The sequence below is a fragment of the Cotesia typhae genome, unplaced genomic scaffold (genome assembly GCF_013202065.1).
Source record: "Cotesia typhae breed Kobodo isofemale line unplaced genomic scaffold, CoteBio_Ctyphae contig_34, whole genome shotgun sequence".
NCBI classification, from domain to species: Eukaryota; Metazoa; Arthropoda; class Insecta; order Hymenoptera; family Braconidae; genus Cotesia; species Cotesia typhae.
Genome location: NW_027423742.1, coordinates 1,752,303 through 1,777,806, shown reverse-complemented (window position 1 = coordinate 1,777,806; position 25,504 = coordinate 1,752,303). Strand labels below are relative to the sequence as shown.

The following is a 25,504-nucleotide window of genomic DNA, read 5'->3' as shown; positions in this document are numbered from 1 at the left end:
CTTGCAATCATATATTTAGGTAACCCTTTACCGAACTTGGTGATAAAATCAGCAATGTATTTATTGAACTTGATTGTTGTATCTTCATAAATGGTACGATTTGGATCATAATTTTTCCTATGAGCGTTGGTATGTTGAATTATGTCCAAGTACTTTTTCTTATTATCTGGGGTGATGAGTGCATCCTCTGGTGATTTTCTAAATAATAATTCCAACAACCCAGGAGTTATTGGATAATTTTTTTCTTTGACAGTTATTGTATCATTTGCAAATGAAATAGGTGAATCACCCATATGCATTTCACCACGTTTTCTGCGTACACCATATCTCATATCATTATCTTTATGTTTTTTACTTAAACGTTGTAGATAATTAGTGAGAAGAGGATTTCTACGAGCTGGAGTACTTGTTGATGGTGGTGGCTGAGTAATAGCAAGTGCTGTATTATCAAATGAACTTTCATCATCTGTTATTAAACTGTTGTATACTTCTGGATCATCATATACAGATTTTTCAACCTCTTGTTTTTTAACCTGTGGTATTTCTTCTTTTTTAATATTTTCCCCTTTCAACTTTGAAGATTCAACTATACTCTGGAGTGGTGTCACAATAGGCTTGAATATTTCCTCCATAGCTTTCTCAGCTGTATCTTTACCCAACTTCAACATCTTGTGCTTCCGTCGGATGGCATCACTGGCTTGAGATATCTGATGCAGAATATCTTTCTGCTTTGATATTTCTTCAGGCTTCATGTTGACAGGTTAACGTCTACAGCATGTATGACTATCACACTCTAAAGTACCTCAATTTATACTAATGAAGCAGTCGAATCCTTTGCGATACCTACCACTGTTCAATTCACTGTCTTTATCTATTATCACAAACCCATATTTATTCCAACATGCCGAGCATAAATCTCTGAATGAGTTGTACGACATGTCTGTATTGACATGATCATTATAAATATGCTTCAGATTGATTTCATCTTGACGGAATAGCACGAGAAAGTTTGCGTTATCTCTAATCAGATGCTCAGGTATTCGTGTATAAGTTTGACAGAGATAAAAGCTATCAATATCTTTGTGTCGACCCATGCAGAAAAAAGCCTTGATGTGATCTTGTTTTTCACAAGCAACATCATCAAATATCATCAGGGAGTTAGGTTTTGCATCTTCAGGCTTGATTACAGCCTCATGATCGCTGAATGTTAAGAATTCAATACCATCAATCTGTTTAAGCAGTGTTTCGAGAAACTGATACTTTGGTTGGTTAAGAGACTTTGAGTAAAGATATATATTCTCAAACCTCAAGCCGTTTGGATGTACAATAAGAGACAGTAGAGCGTTGGTCTTTCCACAGTTTGATGGTCCGCAAAACACTGCACGGATACTGTTGGGAAGTAAAGCACCGTGTCGTTTGAGTTTCACACCGGTTCCCTGAACAATTTGATCAAAATTGATAACTGGCAACTGAGCTCTTGGTTTGTTGTCCATGACTGCTGATTGTATTCTGAGCTCAAGAGGTATATATACCGGCTTATATAGATAAGCGAGTCAGTCTTCGATGTGACATGTCTGAGAGCAGACGTGGTAAAGGTTTGTTCAACAACATAATCAATAAGCTCCCACTTGAACTCCATATCCCTGGGTACCAGTACTGCGGTCCAGGTACAAAGTTAGCTAAGAGGTTAGCTCGAGGTGATCCAGGCATAAATCCTCTGGACGCTGCGTGTAAGGAACACGATATAGCTTACTCTAAAAATCGTGAAAATTTGGAAGCCCGTCACGAGGCTGATAAAATTCTTGCTGAGAAAGCGTGGCAACGATTTCAAGCGAGGGACGCTACTATTGGTGAAAAAGCTGCTGCTTGGAGTGTAAATAAAATCATGAAGTTAAAAAGACGTTTCGGTATGGGTCTTAAAAAAGAAAAACCTATTCCTAAGCGTAAGACAATTAAAAGAAAAACAATGAAGCATAAGATAAATAAACGCAAAGTAGTCAAAAGAAAGACTTCCATGAAAAAGGATGTTGCTCTAAGACAGATTGTAAATGGAGCTAAAAAGTCTATGCAACCTGGTGGAGATCCGGTTAAAACAGCCCTTGAAGGTGCCCGCAAGGCTGTCAAGAAAGCTGGTGGAAAGAAAAACATTCGATTGCCTCGTATTATACCAGTTCCATCAAAGATTGGTGGAGTACTTCCTTTCTTGATTCCCCTGTTCGCAGGGTTATCAGCAGTTGGTGCTCTGACAGGTGGAGCTGCAGGTGTTGCAAAAGCTGTGAACGATGCAGGCGCAGCTAAAAATCAACTTGTTGAAAAGAAACGTCACAACTTGAAGATGGAGGAAATAGCTGTAGGTAGAGGATTATACCTCAAACCTTACCGAAGTGGTATGGGGCTCTATCTGAAACCATACCCAGAGGGAACTGGTTGTAAGAAGTCAAAAAACCAGTAGAGCTACCACATCGAGCACTGACTAACATCGATTTATTAAAGTATGCCAAGCTACTTGAAATTCCAAATTTTCGTGGAGTTTTCATGAGAAATGATTTACCAAAATCTGGACCAAAGATAAATGAATCAGCTATAATAAATTTAGATGATAAACTTGGACCTGGAACTCACTGGGTTGCATACAAGAAGAATCATGATTAAGTAATATATTTTGACAGTTTTGGCAATCTGCAACCCCCACAAGACTTGATGAAATATCTCGATGTTGGTAGCGTAAAGTACAATCATAAAAGATATCAAGACTTTGATACAATCATATGTGGACATTTGTGCTTAAAATTCCTGGCTGGACAACTATAAATTGAAGTGACTCGGGAATACAAGCATCAGTCATGGCAGAGTCATTCACCTTGACACTATCTGGAAACTCCTCCATACTGGAGGCAAATTATTTTCCACCGATTGAGTTATCATCAACAAAAAATTATCTACTTGGACTCGTTAAGCTTCTAACATTCAATTCAATACCAAATATTGATGTTGGTGCTAATAAATTTTATGTGTCATCAAAAAGATCCAAAAGAAGTATAATCAAGAGATTTCAAGAAATAACTATACCAACAGGGAGTTATGAAATTAAAGATATTGAAACTTATATAACCAAGACATTACCTGAACTAAGTTTCACTTTAAAAGCAAACAACAATGAGTTGAGAAGTGAAATAAAATGTGATCAATATATAAATTTTGAACCTGAAGATTCCATTGGATCATTACTTGGATTTACCAATCGGGTTCTTGAACCTAACATAACTGTGAGGAAATGAATTAATTTACACCAGTATTTATGCTTAATAATCTAGATAAATCTTTATTTGTCTTCTAAATAGCTAATAATTAATAATCTGTGATTAATAATATTATAATGATATAATATTATTAACGTATTCTGTAACAGAGATAATTAATATATAAAGGCACGTGGTAGCGTGTAGCACGACCAAGTGAACAAAAAAAAACGCACACACACACAAAATATGGAATGTAGGGGAGAGGAGTCGTATGCGCCGTCAAGCGGCGCGTAGATCGCCGCCAACTCACTAGTTATAATAATAATAGTATAGATATATAATAATAATAAGCTTAAGCGGGCTTAGGTAAATCTTGACTTCTTAACACTCCCTTCATTTTCCCACGTCCAGCTTCCACTGCGCTACTTCTTACGATCAACAAAGTTTTCTGTAACATAGTGAACATATAATTATAATTAATTCTATCAATTTTATGAACTTATTACTGAACTAATTTTATGAACTTATTTTATGAACTAATTATTCTAGTCCAAGAGTCTATCTCTTAAATATCTAAATGATTCTGCAGGTAATGGTTTTGTAAGTATATCTGCTAGGTTCTCTTTCGTAGATATCCAACAGATTCTTATTCTATTTTCATTAACGCATTGTTTAATGAAATCACCATGAGTTTTTGCCATGTGCTTTCTATTACCTGTTTTCTCTCTTTCTAGTAATTCTAATTTAATTTTATTTACACTATTATCGAACATCTTAAGTTTGTGACTTCCATCCTTCTTAGTACAGTCGTCTGCTGACTTGTTATCACACCAAATAGTAGTAGAAAATAATGTCTTTCCAATTACAAATCTAATTGCTTTATCTAGAGATATTATCTCTTGGCAAGCATCACTCATTGCCAAATATTCTGCTTGACAAGTGGACAGTGTAACGTACTTTTGTTTGTGACTTCTCCAAGCAATTACGTCACCAAAAAGTCTAATAATATATCCTCCTGATGACGTGGAGTCATCATTATCTTTGAAACTGGCATCTGAGAAAGCTTCTAAGTTATCTGAGTTACCTTTATATTTCAGGTTTAAATTTACTGTACCTTTAAAATATCTCAAAATTCTTTTTACATCTTTCCAGTCATCTTCGGTAGCACTTAATTGTTTTCTAGCTAAGTAATGTACAGCAAAAGAAATATCTGGTCTAGTTCCATTTGCTAAGTACATAAGACTTCCAATTGCCTCTCTGTATGGAGCTTTTCTAGTTATTGACGATTGTTCACATTCAGATGATTCTAACTCTTCCAATTTTCTTCTTTTACTTCTATTTTCAGCTTGTCTGGTAACCATTGGAGTATTCTGCGGGTTACAGTCAGTCATCTTAAATCTATCTAAAATGCTTTCTATATAACTACTTTGATTTAATACAATGTATTTCTCTTCTCTAATTCTTTATATCTCAATTCCAAGAAATTTCTTGGGTTCACCAAGAACTTTCATCTCAAAATTCTTACATAAATGGTGTCCAATTTCATCTAACTTCTTTGGATCATTACTAGCAGCTAAAATGTCATCTACATAAATTAGCAGTACAGCTACAATTCCATTTTTCCTCCAAGTGTATAAACATGGTTCATGTAGATCATTTTCGAGACCAATTTCTTTTACCATTTGATTGAATTTTATATTCCACTTCTTAGGACTTACTTTTAATCCATACAAAGATTTCTTTAATTTAAGTATCTTTGTTTGCTTCGTCTTTTCATCTACATCTAGACCTTCTGGTATCTTCTTGTAAATGTCTTCATCTAAATTTCCATAGAGGAATGCAGTTTTCACATCATATTGACAGATTTCTAGATCATATTTATTTACTATTGAAAGTAATGCTCGTATGAGTGATAGTCTAGATACTGGCGAATATGTATCTTTTAGATCATAATCATTCTTATCTTTAAAACCTCGACATACTAGTCGTGCTTTATAAAGTACATCTTTATTTAATTCTACTTTCCTTTTAAATACCCATCTTGAATCAATGATATTTAATTTTCCTTTAGTTTTACTTGCTTCTTCCAATTCTACGAATTTCCAGACGTCATTTTCAGTTATTGAGTCCAATTCATCTTTGATAGCCTTCATCCATTGACTTCTTTCACTTAAGTTACTTGCCTCATCATAGCTGATAGGTTCTTTGTTTAAAGTAGTAATTAAACATCTTATTGATTCTTGTTCATCCATGTTAGATTGATCTTCAGACACGTTGACATTTCTTGCAAAGCTTATGTCTTCAATCAATTTTCTATCTTTATCCTTTTTAGATTCTAATTTTCTTTTCATCTCACCTCTAGTACATGGTCTAATTTCTTCTGATGAGTTCTTCTTTTCATTTAAGTTTTTAACATCTAGTGAATTTTTACGGGGTCGTCCTCTTTTTCTTTGTTCCGGTTTTTCCTTTTCTTCGTTGGTTTTGTCTTCTAAATTATTTGGTACATTTTCATCTGATTTCCAACTAATTTCATCTTCAGTTTCTTCTGTTTGTTTAATCTTATATACATCTTTGTACACTAATTTTTCATTGAATCTAACATGTCGTGACTCTAGAAATTTTCCAGTACTTGGATGCCATAACAAGTATCCTGTGGGTTTATATCCCACCATGACTGCTTTGATTGCTCTCTCGCTGAACTTGTGCTCTGGTTTTGGAATTCTAATATATCCAATACATCCAAATCTTTTAATTTTGTCAAAATGACAATTTTCATTCTTATTAAATTTCATCAATGGTACATCATAATCTATAGATTTATGTGGTGTTCGGTTGTATGAGTGAACAGCTGCGTCCACTGCTAACTCCCACATACTCTTGGGTAAACCAGAATCTAGCATATAGGTTCTGACCTTTCTCTGCAACGTGGCGTTGAATCTTTCAGAGACTCCATTGTGTTCAGGGGTATAAGGCGGTGTTAATTCTAATTCTATCTTTTCTTTTCTTAAAACCTCTAGAAATTTTCCACCAGTGAATTCTGTTCCTTGATCCGATCTAACGTAGCATACCTTTTCATCATTGCCGAGTAAGTTTCTTGTAGATATTAGAAATTTTTCTAATGTTTCTCCTGATTCATCTTTAGTCTTTACTGAATATGCTCTAGCTAATCTGGAGTAATCATCTATGTACACATTAATAAATCTTTTGTGTCCTGGGTGTGAAGTTGGTTTTATTGGACCCATCGTGTCCGTATGTATTATTTGTAATGGTCTTGATACTCGTCTTCTAACTTCTTTAAATGGTAATTTTTGCATCTTTGATATAATACATATTTCACAATCTAGAATTGAATCATCAAATCTAACTTTTTCTAATTTGCTATATACTTTCTGTAACTTCTTGAGATAATTTAATGAAGCATGACCAAGTCTTACATGCCATAGCTTCATTTATTTTACTTGACTCTGTTGTCCCTTGCTCTAATGGATTTGATGTGAATAGCTCTTCTAAATTCTTAATGCTCTCGATGTCATCTAACTTAATTGTATTTCTAGTTATTAAACTAGAATCCCAATTAAATATGTCATCATTTGGATTTTCAGGATGTTGTTCTATTTCTGGAGGTGTTGTAACTTCTCCCTCCCTCCTAATTGAAGAATCCTTGGCCTCTATGTTTTCTGAATCTCCCTCCTTCCTTTGTAAATCTACTTCTGATTCTTCGGTGTCAACTTCTTGAATCATTACAGCTTTACAACGGTAAGCGTTGTATTCCCAATCTAATTTATTTTTATCGTCGATGTAATTCTTAACTTTGAAGTTCAAAATCCAGTTGGGTTGTTCATATATTCCTTCTAGTATTATTTCTTCTAAATTTTCACTAAATACTCTCAAAGTTTTATCATCTAAATAAATCTTAAATCCTTTATCTACTAATTTTCTTAATGATAATAAATTATCTGATACATCTTTAGCACTAATAACATTTGATAATTTAATTATCTTGTTATCTTGATTCGTGTAGAGCAAAAGATCACCTTTTCCATCTATTACAATGTCAGCCGATTTATTCTTATTGGCACTCTTAATTACTCTATTTTCACATTTTTCAACATTGCTTAATATTAATCGATTCTTTACTATATGATCTGTTGCTCCTGAATCAGCAATAAATTTAATCTCATCTATTAAATCTTCATTTAATAATTTCTTACCTTTTCTTTCGTCAGTCACTCTTTTTGCACTTCTGTTGTTGTGTGCATTTTGAGCTGACTGTTGATCGTTCCTATTCTTTAATTTAGATGAAATATATGTGTCCGCAAACTATTCGTAACGTGATTGGTTAAAAGTAAATATAATATACTTAAAAATGACACAATAATATATCAAATCGACAATTTATAATATATAATATATTAAAGTATTAAAGCGAAAAATTTCTCATACAACCATTACAGTATACGAAAAAAAACTAGAAAAATTACTAAAGATACTAGAGGAACTCAATTATACTTAAAGGCTGCTTTCCACCAAAGATCTTTGTTGTAGAAAAACTCATACGCACGCGCAAGTGCAAACATGAATATTTTATTTTCATATTTATTAAATTTTTTATTGCTTGTTAGATAATTTATACTAATATACTAATTATAATGAATAAATTTATTTTAATAATTAATTTATACTCTATAAAAAATTAAAAAATGATAACTTTAACTTTCTGCTTTAGAAAGTATACGCGCATAATTACTGCGCATGTGCAAAGAACCTTTCCCCCCAAAAAAGTGGGGAAGCATCTTTCTTTTCTGTTCGCGTTCTCTTACTGTCCGATCACGTTTTTATTACGTATAAATTTGTTAATTTTAAATATTAAGTTACTGCAAACATCTAAAAATGACTGACGGATCCTTGATTGATACTTTCACTCTAGATGAAGAAATTGAAGAGTGGATCGTTGGTGATGATAGTGTGTGAGTATTTATTTAACTTTCTTGAAAGAACATTGGTATTTAGATTTTACGAGGATGTATTTAGGTTATGCCATACATCTGCATTATTCACTGTTTAAATAATTATATCGTAATTTTTGTCGATAATATACGTTAGTTTTAATTGAATTTATAGTTTTAATTGAATTTATTTCAGGGAAATTACCGGATTTGTTGATTCTATTGAGGGAACAAAAATGGTAACGCCGTTAACAGGACTTTCATCGAAACAGGTGGCTTTATTCAAAATTATTGTCAATAATGGATCAACTATGAGAGTACGTGTTCTTTTTGGGGAACTTTGGCGGCAGAATACTCTCCTAAAATTGTTGATCGAACTGTAAGTAAATTATTTTTTATTCAATTAACTAAATATTAATAATTATAAAAAGTGTACATTATAATAATTATTCGAATTTTTTATTACAGGTAATTACAATTGTTCGGGCTAAAACGATCAAGCCTAATCCAAGATACGTAAACCCTCAAGATAATTTATTTTCTTTAGAATTAACTATTTTACCGTCATCTGTAATAACGATTTCTGAAAATAAATACAAGGATCCCACTTTCTCACGTGAAGTTCGCACCGTCGCTTTGAAAAATTTAGAAGGACTAGAGGAAATCGTCTGTAAGTTTTTTCATTGAGGTTTGGAATTCAGTTTATTAATTTATAAAAATATTAATGTTAATTTTTATTTTTAAGATGTTTACGGCTATTTAAAACAAGAGTTCGGATCTGTAACTACGTTTGGTTCAACTTATGGTCGTGGAGTTGTGGTTGACGAAGATATTAGATTGCCTGTTAAGATCGCTAACTATGCCAAACCTGCAAACTTCTCTAAAGGTTCACATTTGAAGATGTTGGGGAAAGCTAACACACCGCTTAGTAAGTACTTAATACAATATTTAATCATTTAAGGACGTTCACCATGAGAGTTAATAGTAGATACAAATTTATATATTTTTCAGTTTTGATAAGTTTACATATAAAATAGTTTTTTTTAAGAATTTGAAAAGTCGGTATCGGTCATTTCGAAAAGTTATTAATAATTAAAAGTTAATATGTTAGTGATATTATTTGTAAGTTACTTGACATCTAAAATACGAAAATATTTAATTGATATGTTGTGATTTGCAGATGGTCCTACTCAATTTTTGGTAGCATCCGTTGACGACATCACAATTAACACGGCTTTAACAACTTTGACTCCTGACAAATTACGTAAATTAGGAGTTCGTCCACCAAAACGTAAGTCCGAGGAATTAATGGACACTCAAAATTTGAAAAAATAAGATTAAATTAAAAGTATCAGTTAAAACCTAAATGCATCTCATTAAAAAGTATTATTAATTATAAATAACTTGTGATACTTATGCATAGTAGGTTCTGTGATGTATAGAAATTTTAGAAATTTCTATACACAGATAATTAATCATAAGATTTTTATTTTTTAGTATTCACGGAAGATCAGTTTTTCAATTCGTAAATGGAATTGATCAATAACAATACATATCTATAATTTTATCTTCAAAGATAAGTTATTAATTTAAAGATATGTTATTGTATGTCAATTTAAATCTTCAATTGAAAAACTGCTTCTACATGTTTAATTATTTGGAAAATTATTCTTTTTCGTTTTTTTTTGTTCGATTACGTCTCAAAGACGTCAAAGCTTTTTTAATTTTTTTTTTTAAATATATAAAAAATAAATTTACTTGACGAAATCCTTACGAAAACGTATTGAACGTCCATTTAAATTTCTAATTGAACAACTACTGCGTGTTTAATTAGATTACAAAAATTATTTTTTTTTTCATTAAATTCGGAGGACTATTTTTTTTTTCGACGTGTGTTTTGTAGCGATTACTGGTCTAACGTTTTTGATTGTGTCTTAAAAACTTCAGTTTTTTTTTTTTTTTTTAAATAATTTATATAAGGTAATAAAACTTGATAAGTTCAGCATTCCAAAGTATACACGTAAAATTTGTTTATTTAAAAAAAAAGTTTTAAATAAGTGTTATTTTTTTATTTTAAAAATAAGATTTTTGTTTAAGTTTATTTTTATTGCTTAACTTCATGTGCTATATTATTATGATTGTGATTCTTTGTAGTTGAAAGAGCTTTTTTTGTGTACGCTGGTACGTAGACCAGTGTGGTCTCTGAATGTTCTATGTTTGACATGAGTATTTTATATTTATTAAAACATTGTTAAGATACTGATAAGAATATGATAATAATGTAAGTGACCTGATTGCTTAATTTTTAATTACTTATAATTTGATGATGTTAACCATAAATATAAGATATGTTGTCAGAAAAATAATTCGATATTTGAAATGTTTAAATTTAATATTTATAATAATAATAATGATGTTTGAATAAATAATATTTATAATAATAATAATGATGTTTGAATAAATAATTCGTTTTAGAATCTGGATGTTTTAATTTTACCAAAATAAATTACAAAGTAAATAACTCTGGTTGATATTGAGTATTCTATCGAATAGAATTTAATTTGATGTGAAGTTCATTTGAATTTTTCGCTCATTACGTCATTTTTTTAAGATATTACTTATATTACAGTAAGCTTTCTGAAAAGTTGTCTAATTTTGGTTGAACTTTTACATAAGGTATTTGCAAGAGTAAAAGAGACATTCTTGGTAACTTTTTATAAAGCTTACTGTAGTTTCGAAATAGTATTTTTCGCAGCAGCTCTGCGCGCTTACTTATTGGCGTGAAAATTTGATAGGATGATCAATTAAATAATTAAGTTTCAATTTCGTTTCTTTCCACTTATGTAATTATATACTTATTTAGTTCGGTAAAGATTTTTTAATTGCGATTATTTTCCAAAATATAAATAGACTCAACTTTCCATGGATTTTGAAAATATATCTGTTGTAAAATTTGCTCTAAACCTTCATAACAAGACTAATAATAAGGTAATTCAACGGTAACATCAGTAATTAAGACCAATTTTTATTGTTATGTCTAACTTATGGTCATCTAAATTTTTCTGCCAAAATACACATGCACAAAATTTCGCGCAAGTAAAAGAAAAATATTTCTTCTTAAATTTATTTATTTGGCCTTTCATAACGATATTATTATTATTAATTTATTTGCTAGCGATATTTCAAAAAGTATGTTATTTACTAGAATTCAAATTTGCGCGCGCCTTACTATAGCGTTTGCATATATTTTCATGCTTATGATATATTCAACCAATCACGTTACGAATAGTTTGCGGACACATATATTTCATCTAAATTAAAGAATAGGAATAAAGAATAGGAATCACGTTACGAATAGTTTGCGGACACATATATTTCATCTAAATTAAAGAATAGGATGAAAACAAGCATGAAAGTAGATAGATATTATAAAATTAATAAACACGTTCAGAGTAATTGACGGATACAGATGTCACTTCATACATATTTTTACTGTTGGTACAACTTCACACTGGTTAAATTAAAACTCTGGATCGAAAACTGTCCCTAAATGTCACTAATCAAAGCACTGTTATGTCCTGCGAGGTTACTAGATTTGCTGATGATGACACCTCGTGGACAAGTGGGTTGTTTATTGTCACGCGGGATTTTATTTTATAATTTAATTTGAAATATACTTAAAATTGACTGATTGAGATTGAGTGGCAAGGTATGAGTTTAAATGATAAGAGTTCAATTGAACTTAATGTTGATGTTTATTTAAAAATTGGAGAGATGGAGTGAATAGTTACAGCTCTCGTACAATATTCCTTTGTACTATTTTCTTGACATTAAAGTTTCTCTTCCGAAGACACCTGTGCACCCAACGACCAAACTCAACAATTAAATCAAATATTAAATCCACTAGAAATTCTAAATCTATTTAAAATATAAATATAAATTTAAATTATAAATGCAACTAATTAACATATTCAAATTCTGGTTCATCTGACAGATAGTGTAACCTGCCAGATGCAACCCAAAGCATTATAGTTATTGCGACACAACAGCACATTATTTTATTTTCGGTTTCGAGTTACTGAACACTTTCCTGTCTCTTTGTACTTTTATTCAGCCGATTATAGGTTAGAGCTTATTGCAGAAGACTGCCAGTTTATTAATTTTATTTGTCAAATGTTGGGTTGCTGATAAATAATAACTACCATATTATCCTGATCAACATTCTTTTTGATTAGGATTTAGAATACGACTATTTTTGACATTGTTGACAGCTACTTTACAATGTCTTGAATACATGTGATTTTTTTGTTTAATTCAAATTATTTATGTGCATGTAAGTATTTCCATTCATTTAACAGTTATAATTAACTTTGTTTTGATGAATTATAAATTTAACATGCGTAAGATCTGTTTAAGACATTTTTACGGTTTTATACTGCCTTAGCATTATTTTTATGTATTTACTTATTTATTCATTTTATACTCTAAGGCATAGAGCTATATGATAAAGGGTAGATTCATAAAGATGTATTTCACATAAGTACCATGCATAAAAATATAGCTAAAGTATACCCGTCTTATAATATACATAATTATATTTCAATTACATTTCAAGAAATTTATTTAATAACATTTTTTTACTTTACAGAGAATTAAATCTACAATTTTAGATCAAAATAACGATCAGTTCCGGCAGTATATTCTAATTAATCATTAAAGAAGATACCCACATACGATATTTGTGAGATTTAAGAGAAAATTTATGGATACTAAATGGTAATGATTAGTAATAATTTGTTCAATTTTTCTAAACATAATTTTCCTTTAATATTATTTCTATGACATCGATTTTGTTTATTTTTTATTAAGTAAAAAAATCAGCATACTATTCAAAGACGTTTCTTATGTCTAAATTATGATTCTCAGAGTCATTACTGAATGAACTGATTTATTAATATAATTTTTTTTTTTCAGGTGGATTTATCATTTTCATTGAAGCGAAGACTTTAAACTATTAAAAAATTGGTTCAATAACCGAAATTATTGTTTCAACTAGAGAATATAACAACATACTGGACAAGAATCTTTACAAAATAATTATCAAAAAATTAATAACTTCTGATATCACGTCATTCTTACAATTAGAAAATTTTATTCCAATTAAATCTAAAATTTTATTAATATAATCAATAACATATTGCAAAAACTAAGCTATTACTACATCTATATATATATATATATATATATATATATATATATATATATATATATATATATATATATATATATATTAGGGTGATTCAAAAAAAAAGAATATTTTTTTTTCGTTTGGTACTCTGAAAAATAGGTTCCTAGACACCTCTAAGAAAGCCTCTCCAAGCATGAGTTCTTAATTGTAACGGGAAGGTCCTTCTTACAGTTTTCTATTTTTCTTATTATCAGATAGAAAAATTTATATCTCGCTTCCAACTACTTGAAAAAATATCTTGTTCCTTAGATTTTGTAGGAAATTGAATGCTCTACAAAAAGGTCTCTTACGATTTTTTTCGTAAACACAACCGTTTAAAAGATATTAACGGTTAAAGTTTGATTATTTTTGGGAAAATTTTTTATTTCTTATGAATTTTATAACTCAATGAAAAAAATCATTATGAATGATGAAACTCATAGTTTTGTAGGAAATTTACTGCTCTATAAAAATGGTCTCTTATGATTTTTCGATCAAGTTGAGCGTTTACGAGATATTCATCGTCAAACATCAATGCATATCAATTTTTCTAGTTTTTGATCAATAATTCGAAAAATTTTCAATTTATTCTGTGAGTTTCAAGGAAATTTAGACAAATTTGAGTTTTTATTATAAAAGCAACTCCTATAGATGTTTTCTGTTCAAAAATTCATTTGAAAGTTTTTATTCTAATAATATTTTTTTAATTTTATCTTTAATAATTTAAAATCTTAATCGCGTTGTCATTTATTATTATAAAATTTGTTCAGTGCGTATTTTTAAATTGTGCCACAAAATATACATAAAATTTTCGTTCGAGGGGATTTTTGTTTTGAATTCCATTTCTTCTTCTGTTTGTCTTCTGAAACTAACGCCATCTATGTTTTTACTCTCAACTATCTTCAGTATCTACCCATTTAATACCGTATTTTCAGTGTTCCTAAAACTGATCATCTTGAATACGTAATAAAATAATTCATTTTAAATAGGTCTTATAATCATCACATAAATTTATTTATCATCAATTAACCTACAATGAATAAAGAAATACGTTTTATCGGAATACCTCTACAAAGAATTTCGGAACGTAAGTTACCAAAAGTGAAAGAGGTTATGCGTGTGTTTTTCTACCAACTTAAAATTTTAAAGTATTCAATCAAACAAAGTGCTAAAAATTCAGTTGACCAAGTTATTGAACTGTGGAGAAAAAATTAGATTCCAACTAGTGGAGCTCCTAATGCAGTCAAAAATTTCTTCGCTATCACAGTCAATGGTTAAAATTACAAAAAAATTTCGATAAAAAGAATTCAGCGCAAAACCAAAAGGAAATGAAATTTCAGACTGATCTTGAACAATTATTCGACATTGTGAGCGAAAAATCCTTAAAAGTGCTTGATGATAATATTAGAAAGTTGTATTTGGATCAAAAATTCGGTACCCATAAAGAGATTCTTTCTAATAATGTACCTATATCAAACTTAACCACAACTATGATGGGAATAGATGAGAGTAGTAAGTATCTGAGATATTTAATTATTATAAAGTCAGGTAGTAGTGTAACTTTTCATAGATGACTAGATGACATTTGACTAGACAATTTTTGGAGTCATTTCTTAATTATTTGTCATCAAAATGAATAAATTCTATACATTTTCTTCGTTTAATTTATAAAACAGATCTTATTCCAGACTTAGATCAACCGTCTACCAGTCATGCGATTGTTCCAAGTGAAAAATCAGAGTCGTTCTCTACGTATACATTAAGTGGAGTTACAAATTTTGGATCTGATTCAGAGTATGAACCTCCAATTCCGACAAAACGAGCAAAACTTGATGTCTTAACTCCTGAAGTCATTTTTGGACTCGACCGAGCTAATGTCAGCAGTAGAAATGCAATGTTTATTATTGCTCCGGTTTTACTAGCAGTAGGTATTAAAATTGAAGATACAACGCTCAGTTATAGTTCAATTCAACGAGCTCGTATGCTTCAAAGAGAAGACATTGCTAAAGGATTTAATGACAACTTTAAGACACACGATAAATACGTTGTGCATTGGGACGGAAAAATGCTGAATGACCTTGTTGGATCAAAATCTGTGGAACGGCTACCAGTTATTTTAACTGCATTTGGTACCGAACAATTACTTGGGGTTCCAAAATGAATTCTGGGACGGCAGACAATCAAACATCAGCCATTTTATCGACATTGAGTGAATGGGGTATTACTAATTATGATAAGGCGATGTGTTTTGACACGACGGCAGTTAATACAGGTAACTTATCAATGATAATTTAATCTAAAAAATATTTAATTATTAACGTTCTAGTTTAATTTTTATTGCTTACTGAATTTCACTTTTGAAATTATTGAGAATTATTTACTCATTTGGATTTTAAATATAATCTACAATTTGTTGAAAATATTAAATTTAACGATAGTTATCTATTTTCTTTATACAGGAATTCATAACGGTACATGTAAGGCAATTGAAAAGACTTTGGGAAGAGAGTTAATCTAGTTACCATGTCGTCACCACATTTTTGAGATCATATTGAGAAGTGCATTTGAAGTATATTGGCCTGTGTCATCTGGGCCAAACGTACCAATGTTCGGAAAATTTAAAAAATCATGGGATGAAATAAATAAAACTAATTATAAATCTGGAATTGAAGATACTGTTGTTGCTGATATCATTTTGGATAAAAAAATGAAATATCTAGTTTAATTGCACAATCCTTACAGGTATGATTTAACTGCGATTTTAAGAAAAAAATTTTCTTGTTTCTGACAAATTTTTAATTGTTTTTGATAGTTACTACAACCCCGAGATGACTATAAAGAATTGTTGGAATTGTCGTTGATTTTCCTTGGAGAAATGCCTCAAGAAGAAATTTTTTCAAACGTCCTGGTGCAATTCATCATGCTAGGTGGATGGCGAAGGCAATTTACAGTTTAAAAATGTTTCTATTCAGAAATGAATTTAAACTTTCTAATAAAGAATTGGACGGTCTTCGGCAAATTTGTATATTTATAGTTACACTGTATTTAAAAGCTTGGTTTTCATCAACTTCTGCAACAACTGCTGCTAATCATGACTTGCAGTTTTTGAAAAATTTATTCGAGTACAAAAATATCAATTCATTGATTTCTTCAGCAACTTGTGAAAAAATGATTTTGCATTTATGGTATTTAAGTGATGAACTTGCCATTTTATCATTATTTGACGATACCGTTTCATTAGAAGTAAAAAAATATTGTTGGAGCTGTTAATACTCGTAACGGTACAGATTCTAAAGCTAAAAAATTTATAATTGATAAAAACGATTTGAATTCATTAACGCAAAAAGTCTGAGTGACTTTGTTTCTAAAAAGTCTTTAAATCTCTTTAAAATCTTTGATTTACCATATGACTTCCTTGATAAAGATATTGAATCGTGGCCTACTAATGACAGTTACATTGAAAATAAAGAATACTTTAACCAATTGAAAGTTGTTAATGATTCAGCAGAACGAGTTGTTGCATTAGTTAGTGAGTATAATCAATGCTTGACAAAAATGAAGAGCAATTCCAATACTTATTGCAAATTATCAAAGAACATCGAAAAAACAACCCAAACTGCAATAGAGGAAATTATTTACAGTAAAAGTGTACCGTTATGTTGAAAATATTGAAAATTATATGGCAGTTGATAATTAAATAAATAAATTCTTCGATAAAAAAGTGAAACACATGTGAAACACACTAAATTGAATTATATATTTAAAAAAATGCACTAATTTTTGTTTTAATGTAATCAAACATGTCCAAGACTAAAAAAACTCATTAAAAAAATAGTTCATAACATATTTCTATTGATAGAAACTCAAATTTGTCTAAATTTTCTTGAAACTCACAGAATAAATTGAAATTTTTCGAATTATTGATCAAAAACTAGAAAAATTGATATGCATTGATGTTTGACGATGAATATCTCGTAAACGCTCAACTTGATCGAAAAATCATAAGAGACCATTTTTATAGAGCAGTAAATTTCCTACAAAACTATGAGTTTCATCATTCATAATGATTTTTTTCATTGAGTTATAAAATTCATAAGAAATAAAAAATTTTCCCAAAAATAATCAAACTTTAACCGTTAATATCTTTTAAACGGTTGGGTTTACGAAAAAAATCGTAAGAGACCTTTTTGTAGAGCATTCAATTTCCTACAAAATCTAAGGAACAAGATATTTTTTCAAGTAGTTGGAAGCGAGATATAAATTTTTCTATCTGATAATAAGAAAAAATAGAAAACTGTAAGAAGGAGGACCTTCCCGTTACAATTAAGAACTCATGCTTGGAGAGGCTTTCTTAGAGGTGTCTAGGAACCTATTTTTCAGAGTACCAAACGAAAAAAAAAAAATTTTTTTTTTTTGAATCACCTAATATATATATATATATATATATATATATATATATATATATATATATATATATATATATATATATATATATATATATTATCCTTGTACAAGTTTCTGTTATTTTCATAAATTATAAATATACTGAAATTTGAGCAATTCTGACTTGTAAATAATAATTTAAATTTATTTTATCAACGTTTGATTTATGAACGCATATGATTCATTCTTATTTCAAAATTTTGATTGTACGACCATTTTTCATTTGATTTATTTCATAATAGATAATTGTCATTGCTATTCATAACGGTAATAATTTCTGTTATTATTAATTTTTTAATTTATATAATCATGGGTCGCAGAAAAATTGTACGTACACCTGCCGAAGAAGAAGAAATCAAACGGGTACGACGTGAAAAAAACAAAGAACGTCAACGTAATAAACGAAAAATAAAAAGTAATAAATTATCTAATCATTATGAAGCGTCCCATTTTGATAAGTCCAATTCTCGAAATATTAATAACACTGAGCAAAACAATACAATTAAAACACCTAATAATACTAATCACCCTTTAAATCCAACATCATATGATATCTTGAATAACCTTATAAGCGTCTCTTCTACGTCTGCAGCTAGATCTACATCCTGGCAATCAATCGCTGGGAATGGGATTTCTACTAGCATAAATTCTTCTGCTAACTTTTCGAATTCTATTCCTTTCAATCAAGTCTCTGATATTAGAATTTCGTCTCGGTCAGCTAATACTTCATATACTTATGATTCTAAGTCTGCACATAAATCCGGTGATCACGATTATTATCGTCCATTGTATCTTGAATCTGCGTCATTACAACATCATTTTGATCATAATTACAGTAAAACAAATAATAAACATAGATCCGGAGCATCTTCAGTTAATCAAAATGTATCTATAAATCGAATAAATTTGAATAACATTAATGATGTAAGTATGATCTCTGAACATTACATTGGTACAATGAATGTGAAATGTCAGCATTGCAACGCACAACATTTTGCTGCTGAAAAAGTTGCTAATAAATACAATTCTTTTAATGACTGTTGTCGTCACGGTGAAGTAAACTTAAAACCTCAGCCAGATCCTCCACAATTATTAAAGTCTTTATTTTTAGGAACGCATGTCAAATCTAAAATTTTTTTTGACTGTATTCGAAATTTTAATAGTTCGTTCTCATTTGCTTCTTTTAATGCTAATTTAGTTAACCTGTCCTCTCAGAGACATGGCCCATATTGCTTTAAAATACAAGGACAAATCTATTACAAAATAAATACATCATTATATCCATCGTTAAATGAGTCTCCCAGTTACGGACAATTATTTATTGTAGATTCTAATGAAGCTGCTGAATGTCGTTCTGCCAGAAATGTTAAGTGTGATATTGATCTTTTGAAAGACATCGATACTACATTACGACAATACAACATTTTTGCGCGATCGTATCAGATGATGAAAGATGTTTTGAAAGAAAATTCTACACTTAATTCAGATGGTAATGTTATTGAACCTGAATTACAATTAATGTTTACTTTAAAACCTGGCATGGATGCGAGGCGTTATAATTTTCAAAGGATTAATGAAGTTGCTGCAGTTTTTTCAACTACAGCAGATGGTGAGATTCCCGAAGCATATGTAACCGTTCAAAATAAGACAGATAAATCATTTCAAACTTTAAGTAGTCTTGATCCTAATTCTGAACCTTGGGTTTATCCTCTTTTTATCCTCATGGAAATCAGGGATGGCATATGTCGATACGTTATAGATATAAAACTGAAAGATGTGTAACACGTGCGGATTATTATAAATATCAATTAGCAATTAAAGACTATTTCAATATCTTTCATATGGGACGCCGCTTGACACAGCAGTGGATAGTAGATGCATACGTTAAAATTGAGACAGACAAATTACAATATACCAGAAGACAACAGTCGAAACTACGAGCTGATTCTTATCAAGGCTTAATAGATCATTTACAATCGCAAAATTCCGGTAATAATTCAAATATCGGGAAAATTGTTATCTTACCATCAAGTTTTCATGGTTCACCAAGAAATATGATGCAACACTACCAAGATGCAATGTCTATTGTGCGTAAATTTGGAAAGCCTGATTTATTTATTACTATGACATGCAACCCAAAGTGGCGTGAAATTTCAGAAAACTTATTACCGGGACAAACTGCGTCTGATCGACCAGATTTAGTTGCTCGTGTCTTTAATATTAAGAAAAATGTTTTAATTAATACAATTGTGAAAAATCATCTATTTGGTCAAGTCACTGCTTAGAATTGGGTCATCGAATTTCAAAAACGTGGCTTACCACATTTACATATGTTAGTTACATTAGAAAGTGGTTCTAAGATAACTACTCCTGAACATGTTGATAAATTAATATCTGCAGAAATTCCAGATCCTATGAGTGATCCAACTTTATTTGATATTGTTACAAAAAATATGTTGCATGGTCCTTGTGGAGATTGGTGTTTAGTCAAGAATATTTGTTCAAAGAAATTTCCCAAGTCTTTTCGAAATGAAACAACAATGGATGCAGATGGATATCCATATTATCGTCGTCGCGATGAAAGTGTTACATTTTCACGAAATAATTGCGTATTTGATAATCGTCATGTTGTACCATACAATCCTGTATTATTAAAAACTTTTAATTGTCATATTAACGTGGAAGTTGTATCCTCAATTAAAGCTGTAAAATATTTATATAAATATATTTATAAAGGCCATGACAGTGCAGCAATCACAATCAACGGAAATATACCGAATACAAGCGAAGAAGCTCATATCTCTCATGATTCAAATGATAAGTCTGCTAATTCAAATAACGTTCAGAATCATGATGAAGTAAGTGATTTCGTTGATGCTCGCTACGTTGGGCCTACAGAAGCTGTTTGGCGTATTTTATCAAAAGATCTTCAGGACAAAAGTCATGCGATTATACGGCTACCAGTACACTTACCAAATGAACAAAATATTACTATTAATGATACTTGTACTAAGGAAGAACTTCAAGAAGCCTTAGTGAAAACATCTATGTTAATTGATTTCTTTAAGTTAAATGAACGTGATCCAAATGCTCGTCAATTTGTTTATAGTGATATCCCATATCATTACGTTTTTAAAAAGATGATGTAACTAAAATTTCAAGTTGGCGACCACGAAGAAAACATCAGAACGTTATTGGACGAATGTATTCAATTAGTCCTGCTCAAGTTGAATTATTTCATCTGAGATTATTATTACTTTATATCAAAGGGGCAAGAAGTTTTGAAGAACTCAGAACAGTAAATGGGACTCTTTATGATACCTTTACATCTGCATGCTTAGCAGCTGGACTTATAGAAGATGATCAGGAGTGGAGAAGAACTTTAAATGAAGCAATAATATGGATGATGCCTCGGCAATTACGTTGTTTATTTGTTCGTATGTTAATTCATTGTCATCCACTTCGACCAGAAGAGTTATGGAATGAATTTAAAGGATATATGTCTGAGGATTATAATAGGCGTTTCGGAGAGGAAGAAGGAGAGAAAAAAAGCATACATTTTTATCAATTCTATGCTTAATCGTGAGGGATACAGCCTCTTATCCTTTCCTAGCATGATCCAAATCAATGAAATTGATGAAAGTTTACTACATGGTGAAACATTATTAACTAGAAACGAAGACGATCCACAGACATATTACAATAAACTTAATAGCCGTCAAAAAGAGGTTGTCGATTTTATTATAAACTCATTGAACAGTGAAAGAATCACTGCCTCTAATTGTATTTATATAGACGGACCAGGGGGGTCAGGAAAAACATTCATTTATACAACACTTTGTCAGGTCTTGAAAAATACAAACAAAAACGTCTGTACAATGGCTTACACAGGTATCGCAGCAACTCTGTTACCTAACGGGAAGACTGTTCATAAGACCTTTGGATTACCTGTGCCAATGTTCTCGAATTCTTCTTCAAGTATTAAACCTAATTCTAAGCAGGGAGAATATTTAAAAAATATTGATGTTTTTATTTGGGATGAAGCTCCAATGTCACCTAGATACGCGTTAGAAATTATAGATCGTACATTACGTCATATTATGAATAATGATTTACCTTTTGGGGGAAAATTGATGGGATTAGGTGGTGATTTGTGTCAATTACTTCCTGTACAACCTCACGCAACTTGAAGTGAAACTGTAAATCTTTCCATTAAATTTAGTGTATTATGGAAAAATTTTTATCAATTTCCATTGACACAAAATATGAGAGCATTACCGGAAGAAAAAGAATTTGTAAATTTTTTATTAAATATTGGTGATGGTGTAAACAATAATTTAAATGATGAAATTACTCTGCCGGACTCATGTACCACTTCAAATAGTAATGACATTGTAGAAAATGTATATGGCATGATTATCAGAAATAAACGTTATGATCAACTTACTTCAGCTGTTATACTATCAGCAAGAAATGTAGATGTAGACGAAATAAATAAACAAGTAATAGAACTTTTGGATTTTTCTACTGAAAAAATTTTCACCGCTGTTGACAGTACTGAAAACTGTGATAATGGAAACATAGATGATATAGTTTTACCTGAATATTTAAATACTTTAAACCCATCTAATTTTCCACCTTATGAACTTAGGTTACGACAACATTCTATTGTAATGTTAATTAGAAATTTAAATCTAAGTGAAGGGCTCTGTAATGGTACAAGACTGATGATAATGGAGTTAGGAGTAAATGTTTTAAGATGTAAAATCTTATCAGGTGACAGGGCTGGAGAGATTGTTTTTATAAATCGATTAACATTATATTGCGAAAATACATATCCCTTTACTTTCAAAAGACGACAGTTTCCAATTAAAATAGCTTTTTGCATGACTATTAATAAAGCCCAAGGCCAAACTTTTGAAAAAATTGGAGTAGATCTTGTGAAAGATGTTTTTGCCCACGGTCAACTTTATGTTGCGTTTTCAAGAGTACGATCTTGGTCAGGGTTACAAGTTTATTTAGCAAATGATAATCATGATAAAGTCATCAAAAACATAGTATATAAAGAAATTTTATCATAAATTCCAAGACCGTTGTATGCTATAATAAAACCATACGATTATTTTATATAAATTATAAACTGGGCCATCGATAACATGAACGTGATGAACAGTTTTGCTTCAAATTTTTTATTGTACGGCAAACATGGGACATTTATCGGTTTTCAAAGTATCTTTACAGAACTGTTAGTAAATAATAATATTTCAAATTTTACTGACAAATTTGACATAAAGATTAAGGAAACCGAAATTTTGATATAAATATGTACACACACACACGCACACACACACAAGCACAGGCCTGTTAATCCGCGCCCACCCTGTTCTTTGACGTTATACTGTTTTTGATTCGTCGAATACATGTCTAAAATTTATTTTTTTTCTCATCTTTGTAAAAGTTTGAGTAAGAAATAATAAAGAAATTAAACTTAAACATTGGGCATAACGATTGATGAAATCAAAAATTTTATAAAAATGTGTATACATACACACATACATATAGACTGGTTGATTTTCGCCCACCCTGTTCTTCTGTGTTAAATGTTTTTTATCCATTAAGTATTTATTCATTATTTGTTTTTTTATTATTATTACGAAACTGTAGGTAAACGATGACGAGACGAAGTTTACCTTACGGTTTGGCATAAAGAATGAAGAAAACAGATCTTCGATATACATATGCACACACACACACACACACACGCGCGCGCGCGCGCGCGTGCGTGCGCCAATACAGTTACATATTTGTAATTAAAACTATGTTATTGGTTATAAATCAAAATAAATTTTACATTAGAAGAAGAGATCGATCAACCAATAATAAAAATGTGTAAGTAATTGCTTTTTACAGCGTTTAGCTTATATCAAGAGAATACTTATATTAATTGTTAAGAGGGTTATTAATTTCTTCGTCGTTTACTATGCAGTTTCTCACATCACCATGTTGAATGTATTGAAGGTGTCCAATAAAAATTCACTATCTTCACCATAGATACTTTTCGCTATTACATCAATGTCAACAACATCAGCAACAAGACAATTACCGTCCTTTTTCGGAACAATTAAGTATTTTATTGCGAATCTGTCTGTCATTCATACAAGTATAATAAATATAATTTAAATTCACTTACGAATTTAATTATCCATAAATTTGTATAACAACCATTTTGTATATATTTACTTTCTGTAAAACTATATTTTTCACATTCAGGTTATTGATATTATGAATGAAAACTTTGTTTCATTTCTTTTAGATTTTACTCGAAATTCAAATTGTGCGCTACGCGCATGCCTTAATTTGATCCAATAAGAAATCAGGGTCCATGTTTTCGTGTTATTTCGATACTACGCTAACTTCAATTTATTATTAATTTTAATTTATAGAATCTACCAAATATTAATCTCATTGGTCTCATCAATACAAATAATACAACGGTAACGATGCTGAACAACAAAAGAATAGGTTGTTTCGAGGTTTAATTTATCTTTTGGCTATCGGATAACATCATTCTTCATATTCTTTATTGCCAATTATTAAAAACACCAAAGTAGTAATTTTAATACGTGCTAATAAACAATTAAAAATATAAAAATAAAACTGCTTTGCCCTTATTTTTTGGAAAGCCTCAATATAATTTTAGTTGATCACTTATCAACTAAACGCAATAGTCATAAAAGTAACGCAAATTGACCGAACTGTTAAAAATAACTTTTAAGAAATGTACAAAATGTTAATCTCACGCGCGCGCTTGCGCGCGTAGTAAACTCTAGTCTTATTATAATTCTTAAAACGTCTATCGTTGTTATATGGCTTAGAATTCACATTATTTCTAACTCTAATAAAGCCTCGTCTATCTACTTTACCTCTAGATTTTATATTATCATTATTATTCAAAACCTTACTTTTGAGTCTTCCTTCCTTGCATTCTGCACCTTTGTGATTTTTAATGTCCTGGCAAAAATAACAAAACCACAAGTCTTTTGACAATGGGCAGTCCTCGATTCTATGTCCCGTCTTAGCACATCTATAGCATTTTGTTTTACTGTCAAATTTGGCTGTCTGTGCTTTGACAGTATCATCTCTATCTCCAGTCTTCTTTTCTGCTTCTAACTGTAGAATAAAAGATTTCATTTCATTTAATGTCATCATCTCTTTTGACTGAGATCTCTTAAGAAAGTCTGCGGACATTAGTTGAGGAGTTACAAGAGTAATTGCTTGATAAAAGGCTGATCTAATCTCTTGCTCAGTTAATTTTTCTCCATCTCCGCAAGAATCATATTCTCTAATGATCTGGTCAAATTTTCACAAAAGTCGTTGACCTTCTCATTCTTTTTCATCTTGATTGAATACAATCTTTTTCTAACTGAACTTGATGTAAGGTTTATCTGTTCTTTTCTACATTCTTTAATTCTTTTCAAAATTTCTACGGGTTCAGAAATATCAAGAATTCTCTTGTGATAATTTTCATCTAAATGATTAATAATACACTAGTCACAAAAATTAAGGGATATAAAAAAAATTCCAAATTTTTTGGTGATTTTCAGCGAGCTGTAACTCCGAGGAAAATGATCGCACAGAAAAAAAAA

At 30.5% G+C, this 25,504-nt stretch overlaps 3 protein-coding genes and 1 long non-coding RNA gene across 4 annotated transcripts; all 4 read left to right on the top strand.

The window, feature by feature from the left end:
* Positions 1–8,132: 8,132 nt before the first annotated feature.
* Positions 8,133–9,523, top strand: LOC141526513 (uncharacterized). Its single transcript, XM_074241547.1, has 5 exons — positions 8,133–8,209; positions 8,385–8,505; positions 8,657–8,858; positions 8,934–9,116; positions 9,369–9,523. Exons 1-5 carry the CDS (start codon positions 8,133–8,135, stop codon positions 9,521–9,523), a joined length of 738 nt encoding a protein of 245 aa, XP_074097648.1.
* A 2,920-nt stretch (positions 9,524–12,443) lies between these two features.
* Positions 12,444–13,389, top strand: LOC141526543 (uncharacterized). The gene is made up of 3 exons (XR_012479046.1): positions 12,444–12,521; positions 12,837–12,964; positions 13,163–13,389. It is a non-coding gene; the product is annotated as an uncharacterized LOC141526543 (long non-coding RNA).
* A 6,799-nt stretch (positions 13,390–20,188) lies between these two features.
* Positions 20,189–21,007, top strand: LOC141526512 (uncharacterized). The gene has a single exon (XM_074241546.1). The coding sequence runs from the start codon at positions 20,189–20,191 to the stop codon at positions 21,005–21,007; it is 819 nt and encodes a 272-aa protein (XP_074097647.1).
* A 53-nt stretch (positions 21,008–21,060) lies between these two features.
* Positions 21,061–21,438, top strand: LOC141526511 (uncharacterized). The gene has a single exon (XM_074241545.1). It carries the CDS (start codon positions 21,061–21,063, stop codon positions 21,436–21,438), a length of 378 nt encoding a protein of 125 aa, XP_074097646.1.
* Positions 21,439–25,504: the final 4,066 nt, after the last annotated feature.